Source organism: Mobula birostris, chromosome 31 (genome assembly GCF_030028105.1).
Source record: "Mobula birostris isolate sMobBir1 chromosome 31, sMobBir1.hap1, whole genome shotgun sequence".
Classification (NCBI taxonomy): domain Eukaryota; kingdom Metazoa; phylum Chordata; class Chondrichthyes; order Myliobatiformes; family Myliobatidae; genus Mobula; species Mobula birostris.
This window is the reverse complement of record NC_092400.1, coordinates 34,255,032-34,282,821: the sequence shown is the minus strand read 5'-3', so window position 1 is coordinate 34,282,821 and position 27,790 is coordinate 34,255,032. Positions and strand designations below refer to the sequence as shown.

At 37.8% G+C, this 27,790-nt stretch overlaps 1 protein-coding gene across 11 annotated transcripts in view; it reads right to left on the bottom strand.

Annotated features, from left to right (window-relative positions):
* Positions 1–27,790, bottom strand: part of git2a (G protein-coupled receptor kinase interacting ArfGAP 2a) — a 114,232-nt gene that overhangs the window by 57,085 nt on the left and 29,357 nt on the right. For 10 of the 11 annotated variants that reach the window (XM_072247459.1, XM_072247448.1, XM_072247450.1 and 7 more), the window contains exons 2-10: positions 20,726–20,859; positions 19,125–19,237; positions 18,024–18,129; positions 14,268–14,354; positions 12,035–12,165; positions 10,823–10,917; positions 9,193–9,238; positions 2,487–2,538; positions 1,132–1,204 (exon numbers count right to left, since the gene is read on the bottom strand). In XM_072247459.1, coding sequence (XP_072103560.1) covers positions 1,132–1,204; positions 2,487–2,538; positions 9,193–9,238; positions 10,823–10,917; positions 12,035–12,165; positions 14,268–14,354; positions 18,024–18,129; positions 19,125–19,237; positions 20,726–20,859 — 837 coding nt within the window. The remainder of the gene's footprint in view (positions 1–1,131; positions 1,205–2,486; positions 2,539–9,192; positions 9,239–10,822; positions 10,918–12,034; positions 12,166–14,267; positions 14,355–18,023; positions 18,130–19,124; positions 19,238–20,725; positions 20,860–27,790) is intronic. The other variant, XM_072247449.1, reaches the window with a different exon arrangement.

Below are 27,790 nucleotides of genomic sequence, written 5' to 3'. Positions count from 1 at the left end.
TGCAATTCCACCTCCGAAATTAGAACCTCACGATTTGAAATTAAATTAAACTACTCAATCTCAGTTTAATGTTGACAAGTATTTTATTTGAAACTCTAGCAGCAATCAAAGTGCAGATGATCCCTGCGTTATGGCTCTTCAGGTAATGGAATTTCACAAACCACTACCCAACAATATGAGATACAGGATAAAATGCATACAGAATAACTTGGGGAAAAAAATAAACATTTTTTTCAACTTGCATTTCTCCACATGTGGGCAGGTGATAGATCTTCATGTTACAGAAAATTGTGATACTGACTTGCCTAGGAACTTAAGCACTCCCCCCCCTCCCAATAATATGGAAGTCACCTGCACACTTAGTGAGTGAAGCATAGTTTACGCTTACACACAGTATACAGTGTGTGAGTGTAGAGACATCAGTAGGTACACAATCACCAGAGCTCATATTTTCAGTTCACTCCATAAAAATGGGCCCTACATACAGCACTATTATATACGGATATTGTCAGACAAAGGGACACAATCTGAGCTTACATATTATAAGTATATTGCAAAACAAAATATTTACCCTACTAACTAAGTCAGAACTATCATAGAACAATATTCATTTTTCAAGCAATGAAAACATAGAAAAACATTCATTTAATTTGCTCCACAAAATTGTTGCTAAATTTTCAGAGAAATCCACATGGACTTACTTCCAACTAGCTTACTACATAAAACAGACTATGACATATTTGTGTGGGAATAGACCATGCACAATAATTTCTAGTTTGTTCTACAAGATCACATAGTATATTTAATACCTGAAACAAAAATATGGACCCAACTGAAAGAGCAACTTCCAGGAACAAGCATTGAGGACTGGAGAGAGGGTTATTTAAAAAAAAAGTTCTGATCCTGTAAGGTCAATGCATTGGTATTACTGCTTTTGGATAATTGTCATCAGTTTTAGGGGAAATTGTGTTCTGAGAAAAGCAGAAAATGATTTGAGTACTTTAAAATGAAAAGTAGTGCATCAGATATCCCAAACAGATTATCAAAGCAAAGCAAGTTACTTCATAAAAGCAGGCAAGGTTGTTAGAATTTCACAACATTAGAACAAAAAAAAAACACTGCAAGCCTCACCTGCATCAGTTTCTCTTCGATCTACTTCATCATATACATCCATAGCTAGCTCCTCGAATAAGTGATTACTTAACTAGAAAGAGAAAGAACATTTTACTGTTGAGATAAAACACAAGATGCAAACTATTTGAGAATGTTTAAGATGCCTCTTAAATATATAACTAAAACATTGGAAAACATTGAAGTTTGGAAAAATGATCGCTGTACAGAGGAAATTGTGAAAATAACCTACGTGCAGAAGATTTAAATAAAACACTAAAAGGGAAAGTCTGCAGATGCTGGAAATCCAAAGCAACACACGCAAACTGCTGAAGGAACTCAACAGGCCAGGCAGCATCTATGGGAAAGAGTAAACATACGACATTTGGGCCAGACCAGAGTTCTGATGAACAGTCTCGGTCTGAAACATCAACTGTTTACTGTTTTCCATAGATCCTGCCTGGCCTGCTGAGTTCCTCCAGCACCTTGTATGTGTTGCTTTAAAAAAAAAACAACTACCTTTGACTCCAAATTTCTCTTTCTGAAGAATTAGAAATCAAAAATAAATTTCCCTCTTTAGCTCTCAGCAAAACTTCCAGTTCTTTCCTTCCTTGCACATTTTTTTCTATACAGGACAAGTAAGGAGTTTGCATGCCTTCCAAATGTATTAGTAATACCTGGAGGCTCACCCACAAGCAACCCAATACCCTACTATGGAAGGTGGTGATGGTGGGCAGAAAACAGCCAGGCATGAGGAGATGGCTTTGCACTATAATGTGAAGTGTGTGGTTGTTGTGGAAGCAGAGGCATGAGCTCACCAGAAGTATGCCAGATGACTCCAGAGTTGTGGCAGGAACAGAGAGATAAATTGGTGAGTGGTGAATGCAAATACATGCAAAATTTACTTTGATATGGGATGTTATGTAAGTTCTTAATTCTATATGGCATATACATCCATTACATTTTGTTTAGTATTAGTATGAGAGGCTACACACCTACTATCCTGAATTTCGCTGATTTCTTCAAATGCTTTCACAAGGTCAAAGAACAATTAAATAATTCTTGCAAAGTGAATGGGGTAAGTGCATCTTTAGGTTGAAGGGTCAAGCCAAACAGTAAATGTAGCAGTCAAACTGCAATAATTATTAAACACTAGTTGCTTGTCACCCTTGCTGTGCAAGGTATCAAATAATTACACATCTTCTTTGATTTATCTGCTTTCCCTAGTGGTCAGGTCAAGGGTTTTGATGAGTAATGGAAGAAACCAAATGTCCTAAACTTGCATGAAAAGGATTTTTTCAAGCCAGTTGTGGTAAGACAATGATTTTCCATGACAAACTACATTAGTTAGGGTGTTAGAAACAAAGAAAACTTACCGACTGAAGTTTTTTCTTTGCTGCCTTTGCCAATTCTGACAAATCTAAACTGCTAAAGAAAGATGACAGAAAATACCATTGTTAATGAAGTAATGAAAAGACTACTTTGATTGTTTTCAGTTTTGTTACTCCGATTTCCAAACAGTATAGCCACTGTTCTGGGCTACAAGCTTTGCTGAGAATGGACATTGATCTTTTACTATGAATATTAATGAATTTTGAAAAAATAAACCTGTATGAATGCATTGTGCCTAAGGTAATATCTTATCCCAGTGATAATGAGGGCAGTGTTGTAGTCATCAACAGTAAAAAGTTCATAATTTTAACAACGCGAGCATAAATGATTCTTAGTTTTACAAGCGTTCAGGAGTCCAACTTCAAAAAGCTGACAAATGTTGTCAGTGCCACACAAGGTACCTAAACATATTACATCCCTGATCCAAATCCATCGTCAGACAGTTAAATCACCACAGTGACAATTTGAGGTTGGTGTTATAGGCTCATTTTTCGCAATTAAATATCAGGACCACAACACACATTCAGCATTAAGTCAAGTATCTTTACGGATATTAAACTGATATTCAGCTAATGGACTTGCATTTATTTTGTTATGTATTACTTACAGGTGCCTTCATTCCGAAGGGTTGCATTTAAGAAATAAGTGGAAATATATTTAATTGGATTTATACAACAACTTGACAAACTATAATGTGGCAGAAACGAACACTGATTAGCATTTTGATTATAATGTACTCTTTTCATTATAAAAATATCAACTGGCCCATAACATAGCTAATATATAGATGTAGAATGAAACTGAAACACCGATCAAATTGTTGTCAACATGTTAGGAGAGCAAGTAAAAAAAAAACTCCCAAGATCTCCACTGCCAGTAATTATCCAGTGACAGTCTAGCGAGTTGCATATAGAAAGCTAGCCCAAGACTGACACTGGTGCACTCCAGCAGCAAATAATCTGTCAGGATCTAGATTTATTGAAGAAGAACCTAAAAGCAAAATATTGCATAACTTGGATATCTATAGTAAAAACAGAAAATACTGGAAACACTCAGAGAAAAACAATTAACACTTCAGACTGATGAACCTTCATAAGATCTGATCAGTTAGAAATTGTACAAGTCTTACATTGTAGAGAAACTGGAAGTGCTCGTCCACTGCAGACTTCCTATTTGGTTCTCCCTTGCCTCTTTCTCAGCAATGTAAAAATACAAGCACTGGAAGAGCACGAGGTATACTCAAATCTATGCTTGAAAAATAGCCATTTAGTTCAGATGCCAGGTGCCAGTGAAAAAAAAATCAAGTATTATTGCCATACAGAGAATAAAATTGGTAAAATGAATGAAAAATAATGAACCATTAGTTTACTGGAAGGACAGTGATAGTAAGAGTTGCTCAGTCCTTTTTGCTTGGTCCTTTTGTTTCAGTACATTTCCCCCCCCCAATAAACCTAGCGTTTAATTCTATTCAGGAAGGCACTAGACATCACTACAGTCTCCCAGCCAGAATATAAGGAATGGCAGCTTGAGTTAGCCAGATTGTGCTTGAGCCTACTTTGCAGATCATTAAAGTAATGACTTATCCGATCTTGCCCTCAGCTCTACTTTTCTGCATTTTCCCCACAACCATTGTCTTCCTTACGCAACAAAAAAATTCCTTGTCATTCTTAAATGTATCCAAGTGCTCATCCTCCACTGCTTTCTAGGACGAGAATAATATTCATGCTCTTCTGTGAGAAGAAATTTCTTCTCACCTCACTTCTTTGTCAATCTTTATCCCAATATTTGAAAATTCCCCTCATGAAAGGAAAAATTCACTCAACATTTACCTTGTGTAATCCCCTCAAAATTTTATATATTTCAATAGTATAGTACCACATAAATAACTTCTCCAGGGACAACAAAAAATTTTGAATAAATTTAATGAAGATAGCTTAAAGTGAACTGTCATTTATGCCTTAAAAACCTCTTTTCAGGAAATAAACTTGGAAAATAAGAACACCATTACCCCTGCTCAGACTGGTTTCTCTATTGAACACAACCATAAGTGGTCATCCACTCCAGTACTTACAACTGTTTCCGCAATATCACTTTGGCATTAAGCAATATATCTACCTCCCTCACTAATATACTTAATGATTTAATATGCACCGCTGTGTGGTAGAGAATTCCACAGGCTCACCACCTTCTGGATGAAGAAGTTTCTTTTGACTATTGTTCTAAAGGGCATGCCTCTTTCCCCAGGTTGTGGACCATTAGTTCTGAAATCTCTATCAGTCAGCAGCATCCTTCCTGTAACTGATTTTTTTTTTTCTGGAATTGAATATAGGCCAAACAACATAATGCCCTTTGTACATCAGCCCTTCCATCCAATGAATCAGTCCAGTAAATTTTCATTACACTCTCTCTATAGTAAGAACATCCATTTTCAGAGACCAAAACTGTATTCAGACTTCCAGATGGGGAAGACATTCTTGCTTCTGTACTCAAATCCGAGATGTCTGTGATCTCTGTATGGTACATTAACTGTATTCAAGTTTCAGTCTACAATTAATTGGTAGCAAAACTCCCCACAATATCATATATCCTAGTAAAATATTGAGAAGATTCTCAGTTTTGTGCCTATGCTGCAGGAACTCATTGATCCAGCAGATGGCAGCAACTTGTCCATTTCATTTCGTGACTTAACTGAATCAAAACCATTGAGGGAATAAGTACAATTATAATATACTGTAGGCAACACCTTTATGCTTAAGAATATACTGCTCACCATTCAAAGTATTAAATTTCTACTCCATTAATATTGTTTAAGTGCAGCATAGCCATCAATAATGGTTTTTTTAGTAAAAGGAAACATATCACCATTCATTGCATGAACTTTAGTCCAACACATCTTAGGTATTCAATTAAAGATTAAACACATCTCCAAGTATTTACCCAGTAGTGACACCTCAGGATCAGGTTCCTAGGCCTTACCAGCTATTCCAACTGTGACAAATGGTTCATATTTCCCTCCTGCTGTTATTCTGCACCTGTTGTCTCCCATGTCCCATTACCAGTAATTACGTCTTACATCAGTCACTGCAGGCCTCCCTCCATCTTACTGCAGACTTTATCCCTTGCTTTTCATCTGTCCCCACTATTGCTAAAAGTCATTAAATCTATTACAGCTTCCTGGCCAGATGGAAAAGACGTCAACACAAAACAGTAATTTGTTTTCATCTCACCTGCTGAGTGCAGTACTTTTTTTTTTGTAGATTTCCAGCTTCCATATTTTGTTTTTAATGAGACCAAATTAACATTGGATGTGTAAATGTGAAACAGCCTCCATTTTGAAAGCAAACATTTTGACCTTCATTATATATTTCTAATCTCCACATTTATTAACCTTAAATCCTCTGTTCAGTTTGCTCACTTTTTTTGCTGTTTGGCACTCATCTTCAAAGACAAAGAGAAAACTTAACTATTTAAACTTGCTATATCTTTAAGTATTAAATAAGCTACTCCAAAAACCACAATAGCAATGAGTTCAAAATTGATTACTGCAGCATCACATCGGTTAAAGCTAGTTAGATCCTGTCTGTAATAACATACAAGTCAAGATTATCGTCATTTATACCACTAGATGAGACAATGTTTCTCCAGACCAGGATGTAAAACACAGTAGCACACAAAACACAGAATAACTAAGGAAAATAAAAATTACACCTACATAGATAAACAGAGTAAAGTCCACAAATTAAATAGTGTAGGGTGCAGTATAAATTATCCAGTGACATGTCAAATGTGATGTGGCAGGGAGTTCAGAAACCTAATAACCTGAGGGAAGAAGCCGTTTCCCATCCTGATCTTTCTTGTCTTTATGCATCAGAGTTTCCTACCTTACAGTACAATGTCAGAGGATGCTGGTTGGATGGGCGGAATGACACTTGATAATACTAAGGGCCCTGCCTATGCAGTGTTCCTGATAGCTCCCCTTGATGGATGGTAGAAAGATCCCTATGATCCTCTCAGTCCTTTGGACAGACTTCTGGTCTGATGCTCTGCTGCTCCCATGCCAGAAGATGCAGCTTGTCAGAATGCTCTTCATGTCTTAATGGTGCTTCTGTAAAATTCAATTAAGATGGGATGGGGTGGGGTGGGAGGGGACCTCGCTTGCCTCAATTTCCTGAGGAAGTGGAGGTGCTGCTGTGCCTTCTAATTCAGGGAGGTGAGAGGGGGACCAGGTAATATAGATGTATATATTCTAAGAGAAAACAAGATAAAATAACAAGAGCACATGAAAACAAACTGTGAAAATAAATGGAAGGAGATTACTTTCTCAACAATTGGTGCCCTTGTAGACTATTGATGAAATTGCTTAAATGGCAAGTTAAAGGAAAATCATTTTAAAACTTTAATATGCTATTTGCCTCTTCTATGGAAACATCTTATTGTACATTTTTGATAACTTAAAGCAGTATTTATTTGCTTCCTGCTTCACCAAAATCTTTCAACTGATTTGACAGGGAAAATAGCACTTTGATAAAGGATTGCAGTCAACATTCAGCAACTGCACTAAAAGAAAAATGGAAGGGACGGAAGAAACCTGTAGTGAAAACAGAAAATGCTAGGAATTCTCAACAAAGATCAACAAGAACTGAAAGCCATTTTTACAGATTACAAACACAAGAGACTGAGAAAGGAATTAACAACAGATGGCCACTTTCTAGGGCACGAACCAATAAACAGACACAAAGTCAAAAAAAGGAATGATAATCAGTAACAAACAAAAAAACAGTCCAAGGTTCAGTTTCTAAAAAGTAGTACAAGTTCTCTACAGCAACCTTTTTTTGATGCCATGGACCCCTACCATTAACTAGGGGGTTGGTGGACCCCAGCTTGGGAATCCCTGCTCTACAGGTATTGCAAAGTCAAAGTCCAGTTTGAAAAACAGCAGCACCACAGACAAAACATTGCATTGAAGAATATAAATTATGCAATTTTGTACAAGAACAAAAGTAGAACAGAAAAAGGTTCATTGTGTTGCTATACAGAGGTAGGATTTAGAATTTTAGGGTGAATAAGTCTAATTCTTGAAGGCATAGCATAAAGCTGAGAGGGGTGAGGTTTAAAGGAGATTTTTACTAAGTCCATCCCCTCATTGCCTCCATGCTTTCTCACACACGGTGGAAACTGCTATGAATGTGCTGTCAAAGAAAGTGGTGAAAGCAGATACAACAGCAACATTTTAGGAGCCATTTAGACAGGCACAAGAACAGGAGAGAATGGAGGGAGATGGGCTAAATTGGAATTGCCATCATAGCTGTTACAGACATCATGGGTGGAAAGAACTTTTCCTGTGTTATTCTGTGCGCTGTGCAAATTGACAATGATATATTTGACCAATAAAAGGCACTTCAGTTTCACAGGTCAGCAAAATACCCTCAGACCAGAAAATAGAGAACAAAAACTACACTTGAGAGCAAGCTCCATTTCACACTATCCCACTTCCTATTAATGTAGAACATGGTGTAAAAACATGCACTACTCTGTAGTAATAGGCACCAAATCCAAAATTATACTACAAAGATTATAAAATAATTCAACAATTCCATTAAGTTGGTCCAAAGTACAAAAACTAAAAGTGTAAATAATAATGTCTTGTGTTCTCAGTGCTTTGTTAAAATTCCTTTATAAAGCCGATAGATATGTTAATAGTGAAATTACATTTGTAACAAGTGTGAATCAAACAACTGGTATGGACAGCAATCAATTCATTATAAATGAGAAAAATAACGATCTGCTGGGGAATCTCAGCAGGTAAAACAGCATCTTTGTAGGGAAAGGAATGTTTGCACTTTACAACAAAAAACAATCTGTTGGAGGAACATAGCAGGTCAAGGTGTGGTGTAGTGGGTGGGGAAGGAGTGTTAATGTTTTGGATTAGTCTCTTGTGTCAAAGTGTTTGCCAATGTTTGCCAAAGTTTTATTCCAAGTTAGAGAATAACAAATTGAAAATTGAAACAATACGTAATTTTCAAAAGTGATACTACACATCACAACAAAAATAGAGTTATGGGGTCAAAATGTTAAACAGGTTACTTGAGCAAATCTGGAGAGAAATTCACAATAAATGAAGATTGAGATTGACAACAGGATATGCAAGTGAAGTCAATGAATTATAATTATCACCTCACAGAATGAAATGTGGATAAGGGAATTTATAGCAAGAAAGGCAATTAGTTGCAGCCCGTAAACTACGTGCAGGAGCCATGTCTCTATTTTCTGTCTGTATTGTAATTTGTCACGTGGGTTTGGGTGTAGTAGATGGCTAAATTTGCTATCGCTAAAACTAGTTTCATGAGTTTTTTTTTAAATCGCTATTTTTGATTGTTCTTTGCCGATTTCCTAATAAAGGATCGAATGTACTTTTATTTTTGACTTTGAACTCAGTTATCTGGAAGCATGTTAATTCCCTCACTCAGTCTCTCGGCAGTTTGTCATTTGTTTTTCCAAGTGGTCGCTACTACAATTACCATAGCTTAAAATGGAGCTGCATGTTTCAACATAATGAGCACTGGATGGCACATCATCATCTTGTAGGAACTCCCAAAACCATCAGATCAGAATAGTGATTGGTGGACTTACATTCACAGTGTCAGTCAAGCACCAATTCATTCTGTGTCACAATAAAAATCTCTGGCTCACCTATCAGCCATCTGTGGAATTATGAAGTGCTGTCCACTCTTGTGATCTGGAATACAAGAAGATATTTGAATTGTGGTATGGTTTGAACAAAAGCATAACAGGCATGATAGAACTGTCCGCAAGTGCAAGGTGATGACAAACGACAAATAACTGAATCAGAAGCTGTCAATCACACTATCACACATTCTATAGCAAGTCTAGGTTGAAGAAATGCCTCACAGGACCTGAAGAACGCATCCCTCATTGCAGTCCCTGGTCAGATGCAAGTACTCCTTTCTTACTGAGGAAGGGAAGTTGTTCCTCAGAGCATAATGTGCAGTTCAAGGATATTGCAGAAGTGAACTATGTGAAGTACATAACAAGTTTGCTGAAATACTGCTGCATGACACAGCATTACACAATGGTTTGCAGATGAATATCAAATAACAAAAAGTGAGAACAGAACAATGGATTTAGAATACAATTTGAAAGCATTTTAAAATGCAAAGTTCACAAATGGATCTGTAATGTTGTATTGGCCATGTATTAATACAAGCATTAAAGGGAACCGGACTCAGTAAGTTAAACAGATAATCCTATCGAGCAAGTATCTTTGCATACAGTATATAACCAGTACGGAGGACTCAAAGTACTAAATAACCTACTCCCTAAACCACTACAGCAATAGAAATTCCAAACTTTTAAACAACCTGTTATATGCAGCCCATAAGCATATAAATGGATAATATCCCTCAAAAAGAAAACAAGAAAAAAATAAGGACAAATTATTACAATGAATGGGAAGGAAACAATTTTCTAAATGGCTGCAGTCCACACAGCACGTAGATGAAATTGCATAAACTTAATACAGTTTTTGCCTCTGCTGTGCAGGTGGAGTTTTACCGGACATTTTAAAATTTAGAATAACATTTATTCCCTTCACCAAAATCTTTCCAATGATTTGAAAAGGGAAATTATAACTTACAATGAATTGTGGTCAACATATTTTAGCTCACTCATTTTCCCCTCTCATTTTAAGGTTCAAACATTGAAGCAGAGTAATTGTTTTCTCCTCATCCAGTAGTCTCCAGTGCAGTGAAAAAGTTTGGCTCTTCTTAACTTGCAGCCAACTCATTGCAAAGTACTTTTCAATCAATATTTATTTTCTGCTCAACTGTGAGTTATTGGATAAATCTAGAATTAAGAAGTGTTCCCCCATTCTTTCCCCTGGCAGGCAAACCAGAGTCTTAACACAACTGAAAACTGCACCTTGTCCCTTCCCTTCTTGCTTCAAACAATCAATACAACTATTTTCTTCCCCACCTAAACCTAGTCATTTCCTCACTTACTGTATGGTATTGACTTCCTGCCTAGTAGCTCCTAAACACCCTTTGTTCTTGTGCCATAGAAAAGGGGTGGAATTATTTAATAGATTCTTTAATTTGTACATTTCTGTTTGCAGAGGATACCCTTGGTGAACATTTGTAAACATTACAGTGTTATAATTAAAAACAGTTGTTTGGCTTATTGGAATCACAAGTGTAGTCAAGTTGCATTCCTCAGAGCAGCCCTTTGGCAAAATATTGGTTGAATTGTAATTGTCTATGAAACAGGAGTGAGCAATTCTGCAGTACACCTCTTGCATACCTACCTGGTTTCCTTCCACAGAGAAAGAAGGCAAGTCTGTCAGTGAGTTCATACTGAATTTCTACCAAACGATCTGCTAGCTCATGGTGTCCTGCTTGCCTACAACACAAGAACAGCATTTTGTCAGTTACTAGAAATTCATTTCCAAATTTCCACTATTTAAACTCAAGGCAAAAAGTGGATAAAGTATTCTAAGTGCTTCAAATTTCACAGGATTGAAGACCACAAAAACAGTGATATTATATACTGAATAGCAGGTGCCAAAACAAATAATTCAATTCTCATTCTTGCATAAATTGAGACCATCACACACACTATTTTTTCACCAATGAAGTCAGTGTTCAAGATAGAGAGGTTTTAAGACAGTAATCAGGGAGAAATCATTTTGCCAGAAGTTAAAAAATTAAAGATTGGGATATTTTATTATTAAGTGAATAGCTGAGCATGTTTTTGTGAATTGGAAAATTCTTTCCAATAGCTCACACATTGGAACACATGGGCTTCTCCTTTGCCATGTTAAGGAGACAAATGCAGAATGAATTAGTCAACAGTTCCACATCCCGGCCTTTTCTTCTTGTACTCCATAGAATAAGTAATGTTACCAAAAGATTATTTATTTATAATGACACAAGAGGCTGTTTTTAGCCCACTGGGTCTGTGTCAGTTCTCAACAGACAAAATCTCACCAGTTTCATTTCACTTTTTTTGTGTGGTCCTACAATGTATGCACTTTCACATACCCATTCATTCCCATTTAATTCTTTTTGCCACTTACACCAAGGAGTATTTTACAGAAATTATCTTCCCAGCCCAGCTTTGAGATTTGGAAGGAATCCAGACCAGCCAGTAGAAATCTAAAGGATCATACAGGGAACGTGCAAACTTTATAATTATAACAATATAACACAGAACAATACAGTACAGGAATAGGACCTTCAGCTCATGATATCTGTGCCAACCATAATGCTAATTTAAACTAATCCCATCTACCTGCATATGTTCTATATAATGTAACCTATCCTAGTTGTATTAGAGAGCATTTCAAAATGAATGGACCCAATTATTAATCCATTTCATGAAAGGTAAAGCAGCCAATACTATCCAAAATGTCCTTCATAACAGAAAATGATTCCGTTGACTTTGAATTAGCACAAGATCTACAATATTCTCTACTATTAAGAGAAAGGCACCTAAAAGGCCTTTTATGGTAGCTAACCTTGCATTGTCACTTGGAGTTTTGCCATTGGCATCAGGGGCACCAGGATCAGCACCATACACTGCCAGTAGTTCAGCCTGTAGAATCTGGCCTCCTTTGCTTGCCACATGAAGAGGAGTGTTGCCTTTCTCCTAAAATTCAAAAGGATTTTTTTTTTTTAAAGAATCGAAGCAACTTCACTTTCATATTAAGTGAGCATTTATGTTCAACAAGATGTCAGTGCCCTACGAAAAGAACTTCCATACAACACTGAGGGTGATGTTGGCAAGGCTATGTTTATGGCACATTCTGAGTAAGAATAAAAAGATTAAATGTGCAATGGGAAGCTTGTTAATCTGTTCACTGGATATGAACAATCAACCAATCAGTTCAAAACAGGAGTCAGAGATACTAAACAGGAGCAGGGATAGAATTTTACTCCCTTCAATAGAAGAACTGGTCCTTTAAGTATATAGTTGGGTGGTTTGCAATTCCTTTCTTGGTACTAAATTAGGACGTTAATTGATAGTGTGTGGCGGCCCGCACACGCGGAACTCGAATTGCCATCGGGAGCTGCTGGCAGACACGCAGTACCGTGTTTGGAACTAGCCGCTCAGGGCGGACCTTCCAGGGACAGTCTGACGTCACGTCCACCCCGCGGGTCACAGGGGCCCATGGGAGGGGAGATTTAGTCACGTGACTTTGAATCGGTAAAGGCATTCTGAGTTCAGCTCTCTCTGCCTCCATGTGTTTCTTTAGTAGCGCATTTGCGCATGACTACAAGTGATACTTTTTAATGATGAGATTTGAATGCACAAGCTCTGTACAGTTAATTGTCATATCTCTAAAATTAATAACATGATAAATTTTCTTAACTTTTACAAGGAAGTATTTTTTTCCCCTTTCATGTCCTAAACCAACATCTCGTTCTCCCACCTTTGATAATTTCAAATTGAAAACAATTTAGACCGCAGCCTTTACAAACCATGTTTTAAAATAAAGAATATCCATTTGAGGTTACAACAGTATGAGAAAAATGTGCCTTTCAATATTTGGCTTTTTGTTTTATTTTTCTTAGTATGATGGATGCAATTTGTCAAACATTTGACAAATTTGCAGATTGACAGTTTGCAGATTATGTGAAGATTTATGGAACTGTTGTTCATGTGGAAGGGACTGTTAAAATGAAGAAATAATGGTATTTTGGTAAAACATGTTGAAAAATGGCAAATAGGATGCATTATGAAAAAGTACAATTTTGGGAGTACCAATGAGTCTAGGTCAGGACATACAATATGAATGGGGTCTCAGGAAAAATTATGAGCTCTAGTCCATGGAAACTTGAAAGTTACCGCACAGAGACATTTGGGATACTGTTGTTCATTATTTGATGCATTCAATACAGAAGTAGGGAAATCATGCTCCAGCTTTATAAAACTTTGGCCAGACCTCAGCTGGAGATGTCCCAAAGATATAGGGAGGATGTGATAATGCTGGAGAAGTGTGGAAGAGATTCACAAGGATACGACCTTGGACAAAGCAGTCAGATATGAAGAGACTGGAGAAATTAGGTCTGTTCTTCCTAGAGCTCGTTGGTGGTTGGGGGCAGGGGTGGTTATAGTGGAAAAGGTAATCAAGATCTATCAATTAACAGGAGCATAGAGTAGAATGCAGGTTGCTTTCTCCACATCAGAAATAGATAAAATTAAAGCACATTGTTTTAAGTTAAGGGGAAAAATTCAGTGGGAATGTGTAAGTGATAGAGGGTGGGGTGGGGGGGGGGGGAGAGAGGAGAAAAGGAAAAGAGGGAAATCTTCTTTCCAGAGAGTGGTAACTACCTGAAATACACTATCAGGGAGTGGTTGAAGCTCGATCGCTGATAGCATTAAGAGCAGGGTTTCACAAACTTTTTTTTTGTGTCATGGAGCCTTACGGGTGGGAGGGGGGGTGGCATGGAGCTCAAGTTGAGAACCTTTGGTCGAGAGATGACCATTTCAACATAGGTGGCCAAGGACCAGGTGTGGGACAATGGGGGCACCTACTGACTGTGTTGATGGGCTGGGCCAAATAACCTGCTTTCGTGCTGCATGATTCGATGGCTCAAACATCAAATGCTAAATAATACTAGAAGCAATAGTGGCATAATAAAACAAGACACTGATGGAAATGTTCAGTAGGTCAGTGGGAAGAGAAACAAAATTAACGTGTCAGATCAAAGACCCAGTAACTAAAAATGGTGTCACTGAACACTTACAGGATGAAAGAAATTTGCTTGTGCTCCTAAGGAGAGCAGTCGTAGGCAGGTCTCCAAATTCCCCGTCCGTACGCTTGAGTGCAATTGCTGAAATATAACAAAAAAAACACTGCAGTAACAGGCATTGCAACTGGAAGCAAGCTTAATCGTAAAAGAAAAACAAACAGTAAACCTAAAGAAAAGTATATACCACTGACCGTTTTTTGGTTACTTATGTAATTTAATCCTGCCAATCAAATGGGAAACACCTGCCTGATTTATAACAAGCTCCTTTTACAATGCAATTCAAAAATACTTCGCAGAAGACTATCTCAGATTCAACTCCATATATCAAATTGTGGAAATAACGTTAATCCACTATTGCCAAGTATGGAAATGTCTCATTTATAGGATAACTCAAGTACAGATTATTTTTAAAATACACTTTAATATAATCATTTGCACAAGCTTGTACAGATAATGGAAGAAGAACTAAAAGATCAGAGTTTTCTATTATCAAATTAACACCTGCAAGTTTCTTTGCCTTGTTATTCATTCTTTGTCTGTTTATTGTTTAACAACTTTTAAAGGAACAACAGGAGAATGGAATCAGTCATCTCCTCTCTATTTAACAGAAATTATGAACACACTATTAGGCTGCACTTCCCTGACAATGTACATGAAACATATCACGTCAATATAATTATGACAACTACTACATTTTCATTTTGTAGATTTGAAATCAAGTACTGTATTTATTTCCCTTTCACTGTCCATCCTCTTTAAAAAATATGCTTTAATAATTTTCTACATTATATCTCACTACACTCCCAAAATATTTCATTGGCAGCATATTATTTGCAAAGTGATGAGGTTGTGAAAGTCGTTGTGTGCTTTGAAAATCTCTTTCATTCTTATCGTGGGCAACATATAAATTAGATTTTTTCCCATTTGTAAAGAACATCCTTTGAGTTAATTTATCATGAAGGCAATCTTATACCAAATGGCACAACAAAAAATGTAAAGGATGTCCATTTCTCTAAAACAACAGAAATGCATGATTTATCCATGCATTTCAACTGTGATTCCACATTTACACCTAACTATAGATGCTGCAAACAACCTTAATACCTCAAATAGAAGTGAAAGGGTAAAACAAGTGCCAGTGTTTCTTCGCTTGATAAATTTCTCCTGAAAGTATGTGCAAGCCTACGCATGTGCTTAAGTATCAAGTTAAGAAAGAATCAGTCATAGCTATAATTTCTTGAGCAATATTTAAGTCTAGACATGAAAACAACATTTTTTATTAGCTTTCCTTGCACAAATGTTTTCAGGAGCAAAGCAAAATGTTTACAAAGGATAAACTTTTTTGAAAGCTCAAAATTATCTCATCAGATATGGTGGAAGAATTTTGACTGGACTGTGAAGTTACAGATCATCATGCAGGAAAAAATTGGACAGATGTGATACAGAAACCCAATGACCTCACTGTTCTCTTTTCTGCTATTAACCACTATTGCCAGAGGCCAAGGTTGATGCAACAGAGGTGTGCACTCTGAGACACAGTCATTTCACTTTTTCCTTGGCCTGCCACATTACCCCACTCCTTACCCCAAGCCACTGTTCCATGATCACAGTTAGCAAACAATTCAATATTGACAGTAACAATCATATTACATTTGCCTCTCTTTTTGCAGCCTATTATTCACATGTACCTAAATTCCAACTGCTGGGAGTTGGGATATTCTGGCGCAAAAATATTCATTTTGTAATTAAACTCCAATAGCATACACATTACAAATTAGAGAAAATGTCTATGTACTTCTAGTAGGAAAGAAACTAATAATTTCCATTTTATGCACTTACACATGGCTTTATTTCAAAGATTCAATTCACAAGATGAACTGTTTTCATGTAACATCTGTCTACTGGCCTGTCAGGACAGGTATATATAATGATACATTTGCTGATATAAATTTCCTTCATCATCAACTCACTAAACATCAAAGCAACACAAAAAGCGTAGAAGCATTATAATTACTAATAAAACTAATTCTTCTAAGATGTTGTCTCCTCCTCACAGGTCTAATACAATTAAACAATAGTCCAATTTCACATTCACCATTGATCCCTCATCCAGTTTACAACTGTGTATAGTAACTTCCATGAGACCTAAAGGTCCCAGAGACATCCCCATTTAATTTCTCTTCAAATTTCAGTCTTAATTTAATGCTTTGCCTTGAAACATAATATCAAATTTACTACCACTCTGAATTATCTTAAGAAAGGAAATAGGTTTTCTGTTATTTAAAATTCAATTATTGGAGTTGAGAATTGCTGACAAGTTTAATACCATTTCTAATTCTCTCAAGAAAACATTTGGATCAGCCTTGGAGTTGAAATGGAACTATCTACTTGCAGGGTAATGAAAAGCATAAAATCAAGTAGGGTTGTTGCACAATCATTTAGGTCCAGGATTCATAAGAGAATGCAGCTTCTAAGCTAGCCAAACTTCTGTCTCCACATGGGCAACAACAGCTATTGTTAATCTTTGGTTTAAACCATGGGTTCCTAACTTTCGGTTAATGATAGGAGTCCATAGCATAAAAAATTGTTGGGAACCCCTGGCTTAAACTAAGACGACTAAAACAGTGAAAATTCTAATGCAGCTAATCTGTCTAGCACTAAACTTTTCACCTTGCTTTTAAGCAGACCAGCAAATAACAGCCCCTTGCTCAATGTCAATAGAACTTCTGACTTCAGAAAGGGGAACATGCGCCAGTCAACATTGGTGGATTAGTGGTGGAGAGGGTCAGCAACTTTAAATTCCTGGGCTTTGCATATTAAGTTACCCATCCTGAGCCCAGCACACACAGAAGTAATCACAAGGAAGGGACACAAATGTCTTTACTTTCTTAAAAGGTAAAGGAAGTTCAGCTTGTCGCCGAACACTCTAATGAAGTTTGAAGTTCCACAAATGTGCTCTTGAATGTATCATGAGTGGTTACATCATGATCTGGTATGGAGGTTCAAAAGCACCAGAACACAACAAGCTGTAGAAAGTAATGGACTCAGCCCAATACACCACATTCACGTACCACCCCATCATTAGCAGAATCTACACGAAATGTTACATAGTGAGGCAACAACTATCAGAGATCCACAACAATCAAGCTATGCCAGTTTCTTGCAGCTACCATTTGTCAGGAGGTAGAGAACCTGAAGCATCACACCTCCAGATTCAAGAACGGCTACGACCTTTCAACCATCCAGCTCTTGAACCATCCTACAGAACCCTAATCGCTATCAGAATTTAGCAACCTTGTGACCAGTTTGAATTAAGATGGGTTTCTTTTTGTTCAAATTGTGCTCTGTCTTGTAAAAATTGTGCATATACGTGCTTGTACAGGACAATAAATTAAGCTTTATGAAAGATGTGGTGGGATATTTGTTAGACCAGCAGAGGAGACAATGACACTGAAAATCAGAATTAGTTCTGCAATTACAATTTTCACATTTGACGAAGTCAATGGAAAATAGAAATTGCTTTCGATCATAGGAATAGCAGCATTGCAAACAGAAGGAAAGTGCTCATGCAGTGAAATTAAACTGAACAATTTTAATGCAAGACAAAGAGGTTGCAATGGCTGCATTATAATTATTACTGCATCATCACTACAAGACACTTAAATTTAGCCATATACTCCCAGACCAAATCTGCAAAGTTCTCCTTAGAAAATGCTCTACAGTCTCCTTTTAGGTAGTATCTTTGCTTACTTTGCTCAGGTCTTTGGCTGCAGCACTGTCATCCTCGCGACATGGCAAACGATGGACGTATGCTAGCATTGAGTATTTGGCTCTGATAAAGTCTGCTTTATTGGGACTGAATAATAAAAAAAAAGTTAACAATTTGTTTAAGGAAGCAAGCATGCTTTTAAACTCTACCGCATTTGAAAGCTTTGGGAACAGCAAATAACACAATTAGCTATCTGGCAGGTAATGTTTAATTGCGACGTAAGTGTGTGTGGTAAGTGAATGGGGAGGGAGGAAGAAGCAGAGCACATTCCTCTTTCAGGCACTCAAATAGCGATGTAAGAGCAATGGCAAGAGCTGAGAGTCAAATACAACAACCCTATGGTCCACTGAATCCATGCCAACCAATTATTTTACATAATCTTACACTAATCCTGGAGCTGTAGGCTGCGCCTTTAGAAAACACTGAATTTCTGAATACAGAAGACAATTATGTACAGTACATTGGTGACATAAGAGACCGCAGATGCTGGAAATCTATATTGGTTTGACTTTCTAATTGCTCCACAAACAGCAGCTACAATGGAATAGTAGCCAGTGGGTTTCTGAGGGATGGTGATGCAAGCAGGAGGGCTGGCTGGCCACCTGGGTAGGGGAGTTCTGCATTGGTGTGAACGTGAAGAAAAGAGATTAGGGAAAGTAAAGAGAGAGCAGATGAAGAGAATGAAGAACATACATGTGCTGGGATGCACTGGGTATGATTAATTAAAATATTGGACAAGATTGAGATAGGGAGGGAAGTAGTGGAGGAGCAGTGAAAGAATTAAAAACCGTAGACAAATAATAAGAAATAAAACATGTTGGGATGGTCGTACCTAACTGGCATCAGGATCATGCAAATTGCTAGATTAAAATATTTTATATTCTTTAGCTGAGGATAAAGGATTCAAAGCCAAGAAAGAACTACAGGCAAATAAGAATAATGTTTCCAGTTCTATGTAAATTGTAAAAGTGTGCACAAAAGTGCTCACATTTTCTGATTCACTGGACAATCATTGCTAAATCTATCTGTCTTGTTGATGTGATTGTCTATAAAATACATGTTCCAAGTGGAAGTATACTCACTGTACTTTATCCTGTGGGCTGGCCTTGCGCTTTCCGCTTACTGTCGATGTAGGATCCAGCAAGGAGTGCTCCCAGATTGAATTTGCCCCATTGCCAACAAGGGTTTGTACCATCTGAAATTTTAAAAATATCATTTTAAAAGTCTGAGTTATGCTTTGGTTTTAGTACTCAGACAACTGATGTGGCTCTGCCTTGGCCATTCATTTCTTTCTGGAGACTTAAAAATTTAACCAGATTGTTTAGGAAAACGTCCCAAACAGAACCTAAACTAACTCAAGAAGAAATGATCTGTCAAGACACAAGTGCAATATGCACAACAAATGGGAAGATTTACAAGTAAACATAGAAATAAGCACTTTTTATTAAAAATTCCTTTTGCAAATGTAATTAAGAACCACAGTAATTAGACAATCTGCAGTTTAAAGCCCTGTGCATGTCTACAAAGCAAGATGAAAATATCTAGAATACTAATAATATTGGAATCTTCAAATAATTATCAATGTGTGCACACAAGTTAAAATACTGTCATCCTCAAATGAAATGAAGGCCAGGCATGACAAGCACTTTCATTTCTATCTAATAACCTTACTACCCTAAACGGTAGAAAAGTAAAAGGAAACCTACTGCAGTTTAAATTAAATTTACTTATTTTTCCTGGATTCCTTCTTTTATGATCATTGCCTATCCATTTCTAAGTCTCATTTTACCCTTTAAAGTTACAAACAGTGATATCCAAGAGACATGCAAACTTTACTTCATGCTTCTATTAATTATTAAGAGTGTAACAACCTGAAATTTTTGTTTTTCTTTAAATGGCAAAAATGAAAACACTAAAAACTACTAGAATGGACATCTGTGATTCCAAAGCCCTTGAATTCATGTGACCCCACAATAATATCAGACGTCAGCCTTATGACATAATATTATCTCCTGCTATAGTTGCATTTTTAACCGATACAAAGGAGATAATAATCTCAAAAAAATGCTGACCAACCTTTCACCTTTGCCAAGAAGTGGCTGCCTTTTCCTCAGAAGACAGCAAAACTGGGTTGATTTGCAAATACACAATTATAATTAAAGATACGCATTGACCATTAATTAGGTACAAGACCTTCAAAGCACTACAAACAAGAGACTGCACACCAGAAAAATGTTCACCAGCTTGTTTTTCTATTTAATCTGAAAAAAAATCAATAAATCAACTGGGTAGCTCCAAGGTTCAATTTTGTATACCACAAAGACAAAGCTATACCACCCTGTATTATTGGAGATTAAGGAATGCACACATTTCCTATAACATGAACATACAAAACCCTTGGGTCTGGAGAAAACAGATGGTCCATAAACCAAATCACATATAATCAAATTATAATTTTCAGTGCTCTCAATCCTTTAAGCAGCTAATTTGAAAGAACTTCTGCAGTTAAGGGTAATTCCTCATTGACCAAGGTGTCTAGGGTGAGTTCCAGGAATTCACATGACCCGATATTCTATTTTGTACATTTCAATATCAGCATTTGCACAGGAACTCATTCACTTTTGATTTGAACCCTTGAGACAAATCAGCTCTTAAGGGGCTACAATTACGAAGTATTTCTTACCTGCAGCAGAGTTGGAGGCCATGGTGTATGTGTCAGGTGTCGTACCTGAGAGATATGTCGACCCAAACTGCGGTGTACACTGCAGCAGTCATCACAGATCAGAACACCCCTGTTAATTGATGCCCAGCGAGGATCTAGAAAAGATATAAAATTGGTAAATAGGTTTGTTATTGTCATGTTTACAGAAAAGAAATCTTGCATTCTGTTTATACAGATCAATTCACTACAATAATAACCATATAACAATTACAGCACAGAAACAGGCCATCTCGGCCCTTCTAGTCCGTGCCGAGCTCTTACTCTCACCTAGTCCCACCGACCTGCACTCAGCCCATAAACCTCCATTCCTTTCCTGTCCATATATCTATCCAATTTAACTTTAAACGACAACATCATACCTGCCTCAACCACTTATGCTGGAAGCTCGTTCCACACAGCTACCACTCTGAGTTAAGTAGTTCCCCTTCATGTTACCCCTAAACTTTTGTCCTTTAACTCTCAACTCATGTCCTCTTGTTTGAATCTTCCCCAATCTCAATGGAAAAAGCCTATCCATGTCAACTCTAAAACACCTCTATCAAGTCCCCCCTCAACCTTCTACACTCCAAAGAATAAAGATGTAACTTGTTCAACCTTTCTCTGTAACTTAGGATAAGTTAATAATGTTTGAGGTAGTACAAGATAGACAAATAACAGTGCAGAATAAAATGTCAGTTACAGAAAAAGTGCACTGTAAGTGGTAATAAAGTGCAAGGTCATAGCTAGGTAGCTTACTGTAATGGGAAACCATTGAATCATTTTATAACAGCAGGTTACCCTTGACCTGATGGTACTTGCTTCTGGCTTTGTATCCTCTGCCTGATAGGAGGGGGAAGACTTGCAGTGTCTCATGGTCACAGAGAGTTGCCTATTGCCATACCAACCCATGATGCATCTGAATAGGATGCTTTCTATGATGCATCAATAAAATTTGAGGGTCAAAAAGGAGAAATTTCTTTAGCCTCCTAAGGAAGCAGGAACACCAGTGTGCTTTCTTGGCTGCAGTATTAATGCGGTTGGACCAGGACAGGTTAAACATTTTAAAAAATGTTTAATGTACTTTATCTGTGGGTGGCAGGATGGTGAATGCACTCCTTCCCTCTGCTAGCCTGCAAGTCACCCTCAAGAAAGGTGTAACACCTGCTTAGCCAGCCCCCGCCCCCCCTCCCCAACGGATTAGGGTCATGAGAGCTACTGGAGCAGACGGTGCACATCACAAGTCCTGGTTATGCAACCACTGATACCAAGCAACCAACTTCTGAAGAGCATCGATAATGGCTGAAGTCACCATCTTGTAAAGACACTGCCCAGAAGGCAGCAATATCAAACCACTTCTGTAGAAAAATTTGCCAAGAATAATCATAGTCATAGAAAGATCATGATCACTCATGTCATATGACAGGCACATAATGAACAAACAATGCTTCAGAACGCTAGTACATGTTTAAATTTCAATTTCTTAAATTCTTCAGCTTATTCTTATAATGGGATAACACAAACACAGTAAAACAGCCACCTTCCCAGGCCTCAATTTCAACTATAAAAATGGCAAAAGTCTCAAAGTTCACTACAGCATTATATTCTTATGATGACGTGATACAATTTCTCTGAAAATGCAACCTACCAAAGCTGTTTCACTTTTGTGTTATGCTTCCCCAAAAACACAAGCATCGATCACAAGTTAAACTGGAAGCCTTTGCTGCAATGTTCAGATTTGTAAATGACAGAAAGACAGGACTGCTGAGGACATTTGCAGGGAAAAGGGGGCAAATCAAAACCTTCACAAGCATCCTCCAGTTGTAAAGTTTCCACTTCAGTCATAATTTAAGCATCCAGTCCAAAATCCAACATGCATCTTGTGTGGTTTTTAAATCACTGCCTTTAGTAAAAATCCAAAGCACTTTTCACTCTTGGTAAGAATACATTTTAAAAGGGTCACAATTTATTTTTATTTATGAAATGCTTCTCCTGGTGCTAAGTATCAAAATTTAGATTTTTGGAGTTTATAATGCAACATTTTGAAATTGAATAAATCCTTTGGTTTTGCTCCTTTGGAATTTTGGGTTTAAATTTATATTGCTTTTAAACCACAAAACTTGGCTTGGCAATGTTAAGCAGAAATATGTAATTTCTTTTTGTAGCATCACTTTGATCTACCTCATTTGTTCTCAGTGAGATCTCGTGTATAGTCTCCAAGGTGCTGTATTACAAGAGATTTGAAACATTTTTGTACTAACTTGTGTTTACAGATCACAGTGAAGCCAGCAGTATCAATAGCAAAATAGGCACAACTTTGATTTTTAACTTTCCATACCCACTAGTGAAATGATTATTGCTGGCAACCATTATCAAAATTTTGACTGGGGCAAATATTAGCCAAAATTTAACACAAAAAGCAAAGTTCCCCCCCCCCCATCCTTTATCAATCACATTGATTTTTTTCCAAATTCAAAAGCAGATAAAATTTATTTTTGGTTATTAGCACTTATGTTACGGAGCACCTACAACTTAAACTGTTATGCAAATTTATGCGTAAAATAGAATATTTTAGGGCCCAGCATCGATTCCAATTACCTATCTCCAGATCGTACATGAATCAGGCCAGATGTCACTTGAAGATCACTCTGCTTTCCCATTAAAAGGAACCATTTTGGTAAGTCATGATTGCAGGGAAAAATTGTACAGTAGCCTCTGAACAATCTTACTTACGGCCCAATGAGTTTGCGCTGACCAAATAGACTCATGTGACCAATTACCTACTAACTTGCAGTCTTCGAAATGTGGGAGGAAACCAGAGCACCTGGAGGAAGCCAATGGGATCGCTGGGAAAACATACAGACCGCGATGGCTATTAAACCTGGGTTGCTGGCACTGAAATAGCTTTGCGTTAACCACTACAACACGATGGCACAACAACAAACTTGAGTTTGTATTTTCTAATAGAAATCCAGGGCTAGGAAGGTTGTTATATTCATACTCTCTTGTCATTACGTCCCAAAACAGTTAAAGTTGCAAGAAATGGAATTTTAACTAAAACTAGATATTCTTACTTTGTGATGCAATTAAACAATTACATTGCTGGTCACAAACTGAATTCAAGGTTAGAATTTGTTTTCAACTTTCACTCAAACTATCAGCATCTGGATTTAAAGCGTACTTTGCAATATCAGAACTTCTGGCCAATACGGTCCACAAGAATGGACATACAGTACAGGATACTGCAAGAGTTTAAAGCTCAAGCAAAAAAACGTGAAAGCAGGAAGCTGAACAGGAAATTCACGTACAACTTTTTTTTGTAATTTTTTTATTGAATTTCATCATCAAACATTTCCATAAGATGTATTTCAGATACTGTACATATATATCATAAAATCATATTTGTCACAAATCTCCACATAATATTTATCTGAAGTATACTCTTATAGAAAGAAGAGGAAAGAAAGAACAATCAAAAGAAGAAAACTATGTACAGAGTAAGGAGTGATTTTTTTTAAACAACATATTCATTGATTGAGAGAATAAAATCAGGCCTATAAGATGTTATGTAGTTAAACCATTTTTTCCAATATGAATAAAATTGTTCCAACTTATGATTAACAGATGTTCTCCATTTTGTAAATGTCCATTGTAATTTCCATCCATACATTTAAAGTTGGGCTCTCCTGAGATAACCATTTCCTGGTAAAGGTCTTTTTACCAGTCACCAGCAGTACACTCATTAATTATTTATATTTATCTCTTTTCAACTATTCTTGAGGTATATACCCAAAATATATGGTCTTACTCTCTAAGTTAGTATATCATTGAAATTTGCAGAATATAACTTAATCGATCTACTCCCTGAACAAATAAGAACCACGAAAAGTGAATAATAAAAAGAAAGGTAAGGAAGGTGTGGTTCCAAGGCTGGGGTCTCTAGATGACAGTGGGTTGGGCTAGAAGAAAAGTCTAGCCGTGGGGGATAGTCTCTCCTACCTGTGGGTTGAGGGCCCCCGTTGCAGTACCTATAAAAGTAAAAAAAAAACTATGTCCATTACACAGAAATTATTTTCCTGTGTATTCCTCCCATGTATATATTCTCATTTAGGTGGGGAAAAAGGAATGAATAAATGAATTTTTAAAAAAATTGAGTAATATAAAACCCACATTATAACACGTATTTCTCGGGGTAGGCATATCACTGTCTATTTTTGCTTCCGTTTAGTTTATCAGCACTTTTAAAGTTAGCCAAACGTTATGGCTCTTCTGGAGGAGGTGAGGGCTGTCTTCGGAGAACTCAGTCTCTTCCTAATATCCTTCTCTCCTGTTCCTGTCCCCGCTTCCTAGGTTCTCTTACTATTTCCCAAGCAGATCAGGATAACTGCTCAGCCAGACTTTCCCTTGGTTTGACCACGCTAATGGACAGTCCTTGGTTGTTCATGTCTGTAGTCGCCTCTTCCACCGTCTGGTACGGTCGTATCCCTTCGTGGTAAAATACTCTCAGTTTAGTAGGGTACGGGGTTTGAAATTTAATCTTTTCTTCCTTTAATATTCGTTTCACTTCAGAATACTCCTTCTGTTTCTGCAGGAACGCCGGGGGGTAATCATGAGCGAAGTATATTAACTTCCCGTTCCAAAAAAACACACTTCTTACTCCAGGCCCTTCGTAGAATCTCCGCCTTGCTCTTGAATTGGAGAAATTTAAGTACAATGGATTGCAGTTTATTTTCTCTGTCTCTGGCAGGCCGCTGGGTGAGAGAACGGTGTGCTCTTTCTATTTCCATCTTCATATTCGGGGGAATTTCCAGCGCTTCCTGCAGCCGCTTGCCTACAAAGTCTATCATCAACACTCCCTCCGCTCCTTTGGGAACATTATAAATCCTGATACTTTTCTGTCGTGACCTTCCCTCCTGGTCAAGCAATTTACTTTCCTGTTGATTTAATATTTTTATCGTCTTACTTAGTATCTGTTCCACACTTTGCACGTGATCTTCCACCTACTCAATTCAAGTCTCTGCCATCACTATTTCCAGATTGACGTTGGCAAGCTCTGATTTTATATCATTGAGTTGTTGTTTTATCTCTTTTTGGACTTCCCTTATCTCTTCCAGAATCTTCATCATATTTGCCGCTTCACCCACACGAGGCCCAGTGTCAGCCTCGCCGCCATGCACATTTGTAGGAGAGCCACGTGCTGTACCTCTCTCTCCCATAGGCTCCGCAGTGATGCTTTTTTTTAATCCCCATTCTTTCTCCCTATTCTTGCCCCCCTTATCAATTCAGATATGTTCGAAAGATCTTAGATTTGATGCATTAACGGGGCAAAATATCCGTTTTTCTGGAGGAGCTGTTGATTTAAGCTACCATTCTGAACGATGACATAACCGGAACCGTCCCACGCACAACTTCTAATAAAAATGTACATTTCAATTCCTGCTACAAATCTTTAGTTATCCCAATGCATACTATTTTCACTAGCCGGATGAGTGGAAACAAGTAACTCTGTTTACAAAAGTAAAAAGGCTAATAACAAGGCAGAGATAAGGTTGGAAAATGCAAACTAATAAAAATAACAGATTTTGTTACTAATCTTACTTAAAAAATCCCAAGACACAGCTTTCTTTTCCAAGAGATCAGAGATGTCATCCTCCTTTAGAGGACACGGCTTTCCCCCCCTCTACTATGCTGCCCTCTCCTTTATTTCCCGTATATCTACGCTCACCCCATCTTCACATTGCCTTAATGATAAGAGATCCTCTTGTCCTTACCTACCATCCTGTAGCCTCCACAACCAACACATCATCCTTCACAACTTCCACTCTTCCACCATCTCCAAATGGATTCCACAAGTTTATCTTTACCTTCACCACCCCTCTTCCCCACTTTCTGCAGGAATCGCTCCCTCTGCGATTCTCTTGTCCATTCACCCCTCCCCACTAATCTCCCCCCAGGCACTTACCCTGCAAGCAGCCCAAGTACACTTGCCCGTACACCTCCTCACCTCCACTCAAGGCCCCAAACAATTGTTCCCCAGGTGAGGCAACACTTCACCTGTGAACCTACTGGGGTTGTCTATTATGTCTGGTGCTCCGAATGCAACCTCTTCTACATTGGTGAGACCTGTCATAAGTTGGGGGACTGCTTTGTTGAGTACCTCTGCACCATCCACCACAAGTGGGACTTCCTGGTGACCAAACATTTTAATTCTGATTCTCATTCTGCCATATTAATCTATGACCCCTTCTTGTGCTAAAATAAGGCCACCCTCAGGGTGGCAGAGCAACACTTTATCTGGGTAGCCTCCAACCTGATGGTATGAATATGTATTTCTCTTTTCAGTAAACAAATCTCACCCCTCCCCCCACTTCCTCTATTCCCCACTCTGACCTTTCTTGTCACCTGCCTATTACTTCCCCCGGGCGGCCAACTCCTTCCTTCCTGTTGTCCACTCTCCTCTCCTATCAGCTTCTTTCTTCTGCAGCCCTCGACATTTCCCACCCATTTGGCTTCATCTATCACCTTCCAGCTACCCTCTTTCCACTCGCCCCACCTTTTTATTCTGCCATTTTCCTCCCTTCTTTCTTAGACCTGACAAAGGGTCTCAGCCTGAAATGTCGACTAATTATTCATCTCCATAGATGTTGCCTGACCTGCTGAGATCCTCCAGCATTTTGTGTGCAATTTGCTTTGGATTTCCAGCATCTGCAGACTTTCTCGTGTCTGTAATTTTCATATTAGTCATTTGAATGTCCTTATTTAGCCAATTTTAATACTTTCAAGAGAATGGATGGAGAGGGGAAGGGTGGTGGTCTCTTAAATTTCTGTAGGAAGGTGTGTGGCAGATGTGGTGTGGATTTCTGTTCCAACTCGCCACGCTCTTTTATTGTATTCTCTCATGCAAATTATTTTCCAGTTTAACACATTGTCTGAGTGGCAGGATAAGGTATAAATGTTGGTCATGCAGTAAAACTGGCAGGATCTTACACATGACAACTGAGTTGGGAGTATCAGTGACCTAAATGACGTTAGGAAAGCAGCATGTACAAA